Source organism: Acipenser ruthenus, chromosome 2 (genome assembly GCF_902713425.1).
Source record: "Acipenser ruthenus chromosome 2, fAciRut3.2 maternal haplotype, whole genome shotgun sequence".
Lineage (NCBI taxonomy): Eukaryota > Metazoa > Chordata > Actinopteri > Acipenseriformes > Acipenseridae > Acipenser > Acipenser ruthenus.
Window position 1 is genome coordinate 29,072,198 of NC_081190.1, and position 12,368 is coordinate 29,084,565.

The 12,368-nt window shown below is 38.6% G+C and overlaps 1 protein-coding gene across 1 annotated transcript in view; it reads right to left on the reverse strand.

Annotated features, from left to right (window-relative positions):
* Nucleotides 1-12,368, reverse strand: part of LOC117409355 (endoplasmic reticulum metallopeptidase 1-like) — a 34,281-nt gene that overhangs the window by 10,153 nt on the left and 11,760 nt on the right. The window contains exons 4-9 of the mRNA XM_058993424.1: nucleotides 9,495-9,600; nucleotides 8,022-8,168; nucleotides 6,018-6,110; nucleotides 3,720-3,932; nucleotides 2,870-3,090; nucleotides 1,321-1,495 (exon numbers count right to left, since the gene is read on the reverse strand). Of these exons, the coding sequence (XP_058849407.1) occupies nucleotides 1,321-1,495; nucleotides 2,870-3,090; nucleotides 3,720-3,932; nucleotides 6,018-6,110; nucleotides 8,022-8,168; nucleotides 9,495-9,600 (955 nt within the window). The remainder of the gene's footprint in view (nucleotides 1-1,320; nucleotides 1,496-2,869; nucleotides 3,091-3,719; nucleotides 3,933-6,017; nucleotides 6,111-8,021; nucleotides 8,169-9,494; nucleotides 9,601-12,368) is intronic.

Consider the following 12,368-nt stretch of genomic DNA (forward strand, 5'->3'; position numbering starts at 1 on the left):
ATATTTTATTTCTTACATGTTTAATATCATTGTGTGTGCTCAGTGTGATTTACTATTGCTTTTCTAGTTAAATGGCTATTCCAGCAAAAATTGCTTCTAAAACAACACTGCAAGGCTAATTATGGGGAAGCATATCAATGTTGCACAGGCTTCAGTGCACAGTGCAATACTGATTTGCTTCCCCACCATCAGTCTTGAGGAGTGGTTTTAGAAGAAATGAATCTGGAATAGACAGAAGATGAGGTTTGTAAGATATAGGCATATAATCATCTTATAAGAAACAACAATAGAAGACCATGCAAGATAATAAACAGGTACAAAATAAACCTAAGAAATATGTAGATGACAAATCGTTCATTCATCTGCGTTTTTTCCGATCCCACCAAACTTGTTTAACTCAACAGGTGCCCTTCACAGTCCAGAAACAGAAGTTTCAGCATTGGAAATACTGTATAGCTGCCTGCAGAATCTACAGGGGGGTTATAGAAAGAAAGGCAAGTAAAAAATCAGGGGACTGATGCTCAGCTGTCAAGAAGTGCCCAGCAAAAGCATATTAAAGTAAATATTAAGTAAGAACACGGTACATTTAGGAAGGATGCTTGGAAAGATTTCACTAAAATAGTTCAGCATAACTTTGTTTTGTTACTCATAGCATTAAATTGCTGTTATTAGTGATGATATTCATTCCATTCATGTATTTAATGAATTAAAGTTTTTCTTTAGTAATTTAATTATTTAACTGCCAATGCTAATCAATGCGTAATTCTGTGCTGGTAGCCAAGGCAACAGGGTACTGCTACCACCAAACTGTTGTTTTAAACCATCAATATCGGTGCTTCTGCCTACCCAGTTTCATCCCATCTGTGAATAAAACAACATGTCCATCCCTTTAATAAGCTTGTGTCCTAGAGTTTAAAGACGGCAGCATTCAGATGCACCACTGTTCAGTTCATTAAAAGACCCTAAAATTCTTCACTAAAATCTTTATGTAATTAAAATAGAATAGTTATATCAATAGTTCTTTAAGTGCCTGACTATAGGGCAAAGTAATGTATTTTATTTATTTATTTTTTTTTTTACACAGGATTTTTGAACATGACTTAACATCAAGGCAACAGCAGTCTAACAGGACTGGCTTTCTCGTTCTGTGAAAACAGCCTTCATCATCCAGACGGGTCTACTAACGAGTCCAGTTTGGGAAAATACAAGGAATGATTATGGGGTAATAAACATTTGTTCTCAAAGACAGTACGCAGCTGGTAAAGCTACCAGTATTACAATGTTCACTGCTGCTTGTTACAAATTCATGAAATAAGCCACCTCTTTGCTTGATTTCCTGGCGGAGCAGCAGCTTTGTGATCAGAGGGAAGACCACTGTGATCATGGGGACATAGGCCGAGCAGAGCCCTTGCTGGGTGAGGTAGACCAGTGCACAGCACCACAGCGTCAGTGTGGCGTCAAAGTACATCTCTCCCACCTGGAGCTGGTTCATGTTCTGTAGAGTACATACACAGACTGGCTGAGCAACCTGGCTTAAATAGGTTACTTTTATAGTGCCTTTCATTAAAAGAAATTCCACAGTGCTTTACATTTAAAAAATAAATAAATAAATAAATATACATATAACAATACAATAAAAACTACAGTGCAGTAAGCCAGTGTATAAAAATGGGTCTTGAGGAGTGATTTAAACATAAACAGATTGAGTCGCTGATAGACCCTGGAAGGGAGTTCCAGAGACGAGGGGCCACAGAGCAAAAGGCACAATCTCCCATTTTTAGCTGAGCGCAAGCTGTGCTGGGGAATGTAGCAGGAAAGCAGATCCTTGATTTAAGATGGACCCAGGCTATTCAAGCAGTAAGATCTTAAAGTCAATTCTATATTTAACTGGTAACCAGTGAAGAGATGCTAAAACTGGTGTCATGTGGTCATGCTTTCTTTTTCTTGTTAAATTTTGAATGTATTGCAACCCATTAAGAACATTAGTGGAAACACCCGCAAACAAGGCATTACAATAGTCAATTCTCAATGAAATGAAGGCATGTATCAGTTTCTCCGCATCAAACATTGACAAAGATGATCGAAGGTGAGCAATATTTCGTAGATGAAAAAAAAGATCCTCTACAGATATTTCTAATGTGGGCCTCAAAAGACAACGCAGAGTTAAATTTAACACCTAGATTTTAACCCTCAGACATAGGACTACTCTCAAGCCCATCAATGACTGAACTAAAATTACCAGCTTTACCAAGCTGAGGTTTGAAAATGTTGCATTTGGCCCTATGAAAACCCTTGCATAGAGACTTCAGCAACATTATCAGTAAGTGGTAGATGTGGGAAATATTTTGTGGTACAATGTTTTTGTGATTTTATTCTGAACAGGCTAGTCGTCATTAGTGGTGATATCAAATATTGCTCCCTTTGCAGCACTGTTTTGGTAGAATATAGATCTGATGTTGCCGCTTCGGAACATTTCATTCTATAATACTATATTTATCCTTCTGTACCTTATGCTGTTGTTTTTATTTATACAGTCAAACCTACTCATTTGGTGGCTGTATATATATGAATGTGCAAGAACACATAACCTTTAAAAACAGATCCTATCTGTGGCAGGCACTAGCGCTGAAAAAACAAAGGTCACCTGCACTAGAAATATTAGTATCTGCAGATCGTTACATAGAGGCTGTAACGATAGTAAAACACTCAGCAACCTGCCGACACACAAATACTTAATCTGCAGCTGTATTTTATCTCGCACTGTGTGCTTGATAAGATGACCCAGGAAAACTTGAACGCAATGACCGTAACTTATTTCATCAGACCCATAAATATTCCCTTAAAAACAGTAAAATAGACGTGTACTTACTCCATAATAGTGCTTCTTTGCTAATGTATGAATGAGCATTAGCATTGCTATGCCTGCAGTTCCATAGAGGCAGACTGACACGTAGTAATGGGTGTACCAGAACATGGACTGTCCAGTGAGAGAAATTAACACAGCTATAATGAGGACGGACACTAAGGTGATGAACCAGCTCATCAGTGTGACACCAATGGCATACACCAGGCTTCTCATGTACACGACGCCTGCAACAGAAACGGAAAAGGGCTCCCCATCACACACAATTACATTTTTGCCACCACTGTACATCATGAAATGTACCACTCACAAAACAATAACAGGGATGCAGGTATCTTCTCATTTATACCGTCAAGATATTTAGATACTTGATATTTATAATTCACATACAGGCTTTAATTTGATTGTGCAGTTGTAACAGTACCCTGCACATGTGATGTGTTCAGACCAAAACACGTTGAGGTAAGAACCATGTTTTAACATGTTCGTGACTTGACAAAAACGTAAAAAGGAAGATGCAAAAAATATTATAATCACACCCCCTTTTTAAGGCCTGTTTCATACAAGTAAAATCACATTTAACTTAATATCATCTGTCCCTTAAACTAGGCAATTTAGCTTAAATTAAGTGCCATTTTGAACAAAGGAAAGTATATAGATATGGACTAGTTGGTAATCAAAATCAATAAGGTCTACCCAATACCATTCAAATATTCCACAGTGGATAGTGAGGTTTTAGGTTTTTTCCTATCAACGCCCCCAATGCTCTGAATATTAAAACAAGGTGCCCTAGATAGAAAGAAACCCTTCTAGAGTGTAGAAGCATGCAAGTGGAATTTTGAAATCTTTAACTTACCAACATTGTTAGGAAGGGAACATTTCTTTCCCAGATAGATGAAAGCAGCAACAGTGACCATATAATTGATAATGGTACCGACCCGGGCTGGATAGGCCACCATAAACACTCCCAGCACATCAAAGAACACCATGTTGCCATGCCGATACTCTGATGAGTCTGCCAGCTCCTCCGACGAGGCGAGAAGCTTTAGAACAGCCAGAATATTGTCACCTGAGAAGAAAAAGCTTGTTTAAATAGCAAGGTTGGTAGTAGGGATGTGACAATCACTTTAAGAGGTATTTGTCAGCAGGTAATAAAAAATCCATTCATTAAAATGTGTTTATTTCAAAACAAGGTACGCTGACATTTCATTACCTTTACAACTGAGCACCAATCAGTAGCAAATAAATGAATTCATCCTGGGAGCTGACATTTTTACCACCGTACTGCCTTACCGAGGCCATAAAAACTGACAATAAAATATGTTGCAAAACTAGCAAATGCAAGTGATTCATCACGTAAATGGGACGTTTCCTTAAACTCAAGAGCTACCGCTGTGGAAACTGTGTGTATTTCTTTGTCGAGCTTAAATCAGAGATTACATCTTCCCCAGGATTACAATCCCAACAATTCTAAAGTATAAAAAAAGGCAGTTTCAAGACAGGTTCTATATGGAATAACACTGTCAGACTGTTACGGATTGATACTCAGTAATTGTATAAACAAGTGAAACCGTACTTATCGGCACACGGCTAGTTGGTAGCTTTAAGCTCAAACTAGGAATGAGCAACTTGAGCTTACCCAAGGGCACACATGTTCATTCCTCAAACACCCTTGATGTCTGCATAAACCCCTTATGACATGACAAGGTTCTAAGTGGAACTTAATAACACATTTGCAATTTAAATAATAATAATAATACTACCAGCATTTTTTTTATTACTTTGAGACCAAAATACCTTTAAATCACTTCTGTTTATAAGCAGTTGGCCAAACCAAGCCAAAAATATAATATGCGGGTGACTTAAGTATGCCAAATATTCATGAGTTCAGAAACAGTAATGAATGATAAATAATGGCACTTGTGATGTGCCATAACAAATTAATATAATTAAATAGTAGATGATAGTCTATTATGTATAATTTTAAAAACTGCACGAGAGTGCCACAGCTAATGCAACACACTCAGGAATCCTCAGTAGAGACTGCTGGCTTCGCACATTCAGGACTCGAACCTGCAATCCCCTGACTGTATGACACATCCTGCACACCACGCAGCCCTGCTTTTACTGCTCAGGAACCCAAACACTTATTCTTTACACAAAAACAAAACTGGAACAACCTTTGTTTCCTTGCATTATCTAATTAGCATCATTTTAAAGTGGGCTTAGATGTATCCCACGGACCTCAGGTTGCGCAGCCCTGGTTTAAACAAGTGTCTCATCCTATCAACCAAGCATAGAGAAGCTAGTCCCCGTCCTTCAAACAGAAGCATCAGCTCTCCAATTTGCTGGCTGTACATTAAGGTCGGACGTACATTCAGGATACACATGCTACTGTTCTTTTGGCTTAAATTGTAATTGCACACTGATATGTAATAATTGTACTGATATGTGCTATGGTCAAACTGTCCTCTGTATTCAGCAGCACATGCCGGCAAACACTAATTTAAACACTAGCACTGCTCCACGGAGCAACACTGTGTAGGTTATTTTCAGTACTAAAACCAGGAAGGAAGTAAATGGCCCTGAACTAACCTTAAATTAATTTTGAAAAACAAAAACATTGTCCTTCTACACCCTTGCTGTGTGTAAACCAGACTTGCTGTAAACAACATCACTGACCCTGAATAGAAAAAACAACATTAGAAATTAATCACTTCCCAATTAGAACCTAGTAGTAACAACAACACATCATTTCCCTGAGAACGGTGTCTCGCCATCAGAACACTTAACACATTGAACCTTCAGTATAAGCAGCTGCCTCTTATCACATTAGTGGTTTCTCTTGTACTTTTTGTATGACAGACGAAAGGTAGCCACAGAACACTTATAAGCATGAACCGTATAACATTGCAGCACGGTAACTGTTTGTGAGGAAATGTGGAAAATGCTTTTCATAAAAGTTACAAACAAATAGAGATACATAACCAAAATATACCTTACAGTGGTTTTCCATATCCCGTTTCCATTCAGGGGTAAACAATGACATCACAGGCCAATGCATTTCCTCAAAATGTTCCCCTTCTTGACAACTCATTCAATTGGAATCTGTGACTTCCTAGGTAAGTGTTATTACTCAGTAATACTCACTAACCTGCTCTTTGTATGGTGTCTGTTAAAATCCTGTCCGCCGTGTCATACTTGGTGTGGTAAAGGTAGCCGTTTTCAATGAAAGCCAAGTCTATACCTGCAAGCAAATGGTAGTTGATTTCCAAAGCTTTCACTTGTAATAACCAAAACAAATACAGTGCCTTGCGAAAGTATTCGGCCCCCTTGAACTTTGCGACCTTTTGCCACATTTCAGGCTTCAAACATAAAGATATGAAACTGTAATTTTTTGTGAAGAATCAACAAGTGGGACACAATCATGAAGTGGAACGAAATTTATTGGATATTTCAAACTTTTTTAACAAATAAAAAACTGAAAAATTGGGCGTGCAAAATTATTCAGCCACCTTAAGTTAATACTTTGTAGCGCCACCTTTTGCTGCGATTACAGCTGTAAGTCGCTTGGGGTATGTCTCTATCAGTTTTGCACATCGAGAGACTGAAATTTTTGCCCATTCCTCCTTGCAAAACAGCTCGAGCTCAGTGAGGTTGGATGGAGAGCATTTGTGAACAGCAGTTTTCAGTTCTTTCCACAGATTCTCGATTGGATTCAGGTCTGGACTTTGACTTGGCCATTCTAACACCTGGATATGTTTATTTGTGAACCATTCCATTGTAGATTTTGCTTTATGTTTTGGATCATTGTCTTGTTGGAAGACAAATCTCCGTCCCAGTCTCAGGTCTTTTGCAGACTCCATCAGGTTTTCTTCCAGAATGGTCCTGTATTTGGCTCCATCCATCTCCCCATCAATTTTAACCATCTTCCCTGTCCCTGCTGAAGAAAAGCAGGCCCAAACCATGATGCTGCCACCACCATGTTTGACAGTGGGGATGGTGTGTTCAGGGTGATGAGCTGTGTTGCTTTTACGCCAAACATAACGTTTTGCATTGTTGCCAAAAAGTTCGATTTTGGTTTCATCTGACCAGAGCACCTTCTTCCACATGTTTGGTGTGTCTCCCAGGTGGCTTGTGGCAAACTGTAAACGACACTTTTTATGGATATCTTTAAGAAATGGCTTCCTTCTTGCCACTCTTCCATAAAGGCCAGATTTGTGCAGTATACGACTGATTGTTGTCCTATGGACAGAGTCTCCCACCTCAGCTGTAGATCTCTGCAGTTCATCCAGAGTGATCATGGGCCTCTTGGCTGCATCTCTGATCAGTCTTCTCCTTGTATGAGCTGAAAGTTTAGAGGGACCGCCAGGTCTTGGTAGATTTGCAGTGGTCTGATACTCCTTCCATTTCAATATTATCGCTTGCACAGTGCTCCTTGGGATGTTTAAAGCTTGGGAAATCTTTTTGTATCCAAATCCGGCTTTAAACTTCTCCACAACAGTATCTCGGACCTGCCTGGTGTGTTCCTTGTTCTTCATGATGCTCTCTGCGCTTTAAACGGACCTCTGAGACTATCACAGTGCAGGTGCATTTATACGGCGACTTGATTACACACAGGTGGATTCTATTTATCATCATTAGTCATTTAGGTCAACATTGGATCATTCAGAGATCCTCACTGAACTTCTGGAGAGAGTTTGCTGCACTGAAAGTAAAGGGGCTGAATAATTTTGCACGCCCAATTTTTCAGTTTTTTTATTTGTTAAAAAAGTTTGAAATATCCAATAAATTTCATTCCACTTCATGATTGTGTCCCACTTGTTGTTGATTCTTCACACAAAATTACAGTTTCATATCTTTATGTTTGAAGCCTGAAATGTGGCAAAAGGTCGCAAAGTTCAAGGGGGCCGAATACTTTCGCAAGACACTGTATGTATGCATTCTGTATGATCTATCAGCTGTGCAACATTATGGCAGGCATAGAAAAGTCTTAGCTGTTGTCTCTTGCACAGAGATCAGACCGTTCTTTATGGATCTAAGAAAATGTATCAGCTATATAAAATTAACTTGGAATCGGCACCCAGTTGCATGACTCACCCTCTACTGAAGTTTTGTGACTAGAGCCCATATGTAAGCCCATAAAAAAAGATTATACCTGGAATATTGCCAAAGTCCCTGTAAATGCGAAAGTCAGTGTCTGACGGGATGATACCACTCTGAAACACCTCTTGGCCAACCACAGACGCGAATGGGTGCTTCACTGCGCGGACATACGCCTGCACTAGCCATGGGTTTTCAGGACCTGAAAAGACAAAACAGAACAAGCTGGTTGGCCTGACCAGATATGTAAACTAGATCTGCTGGAAAACACAAAGGGTATTCTAAAAGCCAGCAAACCATACATTTATCCGAGTGCTGTTCCATGGATTATTATCTTCTAGCGGTTAATATGCAGTAGTTATTTTGCACAGTTGGAAACTATTTGTCCCCCAACGGTTTTATCACAGTACAATGCCTACATCTCTGATGCTGTTACATTGTTTATAACTCAATACACTACGAGTTTCACAAAATATTAACTAAACCACAAATTAATTTTTTTCAGGAATTGCTTTTGTACATTAACAGGGAAAGCAATGTTTTTTGTTTTTTTTTTTTTTTAAATCAAGTTTATTTTTGTTCTTCAACATACTTTATTCATTGAAATACATGCAGACAGTTAAAATTGATTTGAAGCAAAAGTGGAGGCTCCATTGTACTGTGTATTTTTAGTTTTGTTGCATGGAATGACAAACAATTTTGAAACTACACCCACCCCTCGTTATATCGCCCCTCGCTATACTGCGGATTCGGTACTGCACGTTACTAACAAAAATATACAAAACAAATAAAAACAAAGCATTAATATCGTACTATTATCATATACGCATGTACTGCACAATAACACAAAGCAAAGTAAATATCTGCTTGCTAATGCGTTTTTTTTTGTAGCCAACGAGGTGCTCACTTGTGCCAGCAATCACTAGCAAAAGTCACAGGGCAGCGACGGCAGCTCCCTAGCAACAAGCCTCCTATGTTTGGAGTGGGGTTCCTTCAATGCAGCGGGTATGTGCATTTTAGAAAGGGAGAGGAAGAGTCATGAAATTAACTGCAGACTTAAGTTGATGAGAAGCAATTACCATTCATAGTATGAATTAAAATGGTGTGCTGCTTTTTATACGAAACATGAGAAAAAGCGGGTTGCGTAGAGGATTTATATTGGACCCTGACACCCCCGATAAAAAAGAGGGAGTGGTTGTACAGTAATTGTTAGCCTATTTGTTTTTCTATGGGTCTCTTGTTATATCGCGGCCCTCAATATATATCGGATTTGTATTGGACCCCGACACCCGCGACATATCGAGTGGGTGGTGTATTTGTGATTTATGTTGTTGATTATTTTCATTATTTCACTAAAAGCACAATGATGGGTAGAAACAAATGGCATTAGTCAATTTATTTAATGTATATTAGCTTGTTCATACAATAAGAATAATGCATTCTGGTAATACTACTCAACAGCTGATACTTCTCCTTGTTTGCAGCACAAACAGCCCCCTTATCCCCCTGATATTAACTCCTTGGGCACCTGTTTGGAAAACAATCTCCTTCCCTCCCACTCCAGCGGCTTCCAGGTTGATGAACGCACGAACTAGCTTTGCCCAGGGGTGCTGTGTGATAAAACCGTGACTCGCCTGCAAACACACAAAAACAAAAAAAGACTCCAATCTGTTCATTATTCTACCTGAATGCCCTAAAACAAGTATACAGTAACATTCGGAACATGCAAGTATGTATATGCAAGTACGTACTTGCATATAATAGTAAACAGCAACAAAAATAAAATTTCTAAATGGCATAATGTATATGTGTGTGTGTGTGTATATATATATAGCCATCCTTATATGAGTTGTCAAGAAATAAATTAGCTATACGTATAGGTCAAGACAATAGTAAGTTCTCAATTACAGTTGCCGAGTCCCTCCACATCTGTATGGTAGCAGCCTGTTGTAGCTCTTAGGCTGAAGACATCTCCAGAATAATAATATCTACAAACGCTTGAAGCCAGTGTCGCATAGAGAGCTGATGAGGAGGGAGCCAGCACTGAACAATCATTTTCTTTGCAGCAGTCATGCCAGCCAACCACAGCCTACGATCCTTCTCAGAGAGAGGAAATTTAGAGACCTCACCCAGAAGGAGGGCAGGATCCTGTGGGAGGCGCCTCCCGATAACATAAGAAAGGTTACAAACAAGAGGAGGCCATTCATCCCATCTTGCTCGTTTGGTTGTTAGTAGCTTATTGATCCCAGAATCTCATCAAGCAGCTTCTTGAAGGATCCCAGGATGTCAACTTCAGCAACATTAAATGGTGTTGGCTACCTGTCACCAAAATTGCTTAACATCTGGGCAGTGCCACAGTATATGCATTAAAGTGCCTGGTACCCCAAGGTTGCACAAAGTACAACAGGGATAAGGAGTTAGATCTGTATAATGCCTTTTGCGAGGGGTCATATAAGTTCTGTGGCATCTTTTAAAAGTGAATAAATTGGTGATTTGGATTTTTAGATGCTCCAAAAGTATTCCCCCACACTGCTTCCCAATCAACAGGCCCTCCCCACTGTGCAAAATCCTTCTCCCATAACTTTAAACATGAAAAAGGAGAGTGGGAATGTTCAGTGAGATGTTATATATATATATATATATATATATATATATATATATATATATATATATGAGACCATACCCTTAGGCTTTTCCCCCAGGACCCAATCCACCACCAGGTGAGAGATTAAGTTGGGACCTCAGGGAACCCCACATGTTTTTAAAAGCAGATCTCAGTTTAAAATAAAAAAAAAACAAAGAAGTACTTTGGATACTATAGCGAGACACTAGGTCCTGGAAGTCTAGGACAGACTCATGGCCTCCTACACGTATATGCCCCTCAGGGCCCACGTGTCAAAGGAAAAGGGTCTACCTGATGTTAGCGTTATTCCAAATGGGTGAATGTCTGTGCCACTTAGTTTTGATACCCAAGAATCTTTCCACTGCAATAAAAGTTTGCAAAGTATATGCCATTATGGAGCCATAGCACAGGGAGCACTTTTTATATGTAACACCAGAGAACAGTGTGTCTTGTGGTCTAATTGGTGATAATATTTTCTGCTCTATCTCTTTCCAAGAAGATTGCAAAGCTGGGTTAATTCAATGGTTTAATGTAAGTAATAGAAAAGACCAGTGGTATAATTTAATATTTGGGCAAGCCCAGCCGCCTAGTGCTTTATTGCATTGCATTTCATTCTAGGACGTTTACCATTCCAGACAAACTTTAACAAGGAATTGAGTTTTGACCAACAGTATACCGGTGGAGGCAATGCTATCACTCTATTAATAAAATTAATACGCGGGAGAATATTCATTTTAATCGAGGCAATGCAGGCAGGAACTGATGCTGGTAATAACGTCCATCTGTTCAAATCACCCTCAATATTTTTTAAAACAATTACTCAAATCTCAATGCCTAAATTTGTTACTTGTTGTGCGACCGGAATGATGGGAGGGATATTAATTCTGCCTGCCTCCATGTTGAGAAGTCATGATTTTGACCAGTTAATTTTATAACCAGCTATTAAACCAAAATCTTCAAAAATCTTAAGTATATTCAGAAGAGAGCGCTCTAAATCACTTATAAAAGTGTATCATCGGCGTTAAATGAAACTGAGTGGCGGGACGATCCAATTTTTATTGGTGAAAAATAAGAGGGGAGAGAGGACACCCTTGTCTGGAGGCACTGAAAAATACTGAACAAGTCTGAAAAGATTCCACCAGTGGAAACTTTCACAGAAGGGCTAGAGTACAAGGCTTGTATCATTTTAATACAGTTTGGACTGAAAGCAAATCTCTTTAAAACGCACCACAAATACTGCCATTCTAAACGGCCAAAAGCTTTTTCAGCATCGAGAAATAATAGTTCACTGGGTGTAAATGGCACAGTATTTTAAAATGCTTAACCGAACATTGTTTGGGAGGTTAATGCATTGACTGTTTTTTTTTTTTTTTTTAATACCTGTCATTATTTAATATTTTGGTATGTTGTACATTAATTACATGTGAAATCGACTGTAAAATTGATACAAACGTAACTGAAGATGATGTAGGATTTACAGAAAAACACTTTTTTCTTTTTTTAAACCTTGGGTCATAAATCAGTTTGGACCAGTTATTTGCTTTTCACATCAATGTCTTGCCATAAAATGTCTACCACACAATATCATATTTTTTATTTAAAATGTGCATCAAACATCTTTTAACCAATGTGTTGTGCTGTAAACCCTACAGCCGGTTTGTTTAAATATGCTCTTATATAATTCAATATAATTCAAGTGTATTATTCCTTGAAAATGTAGATCATGATCGTTTAAATGATTAAAAAAAAAAGTTTTAACAAAAGGTTTTCAGCTGGTTT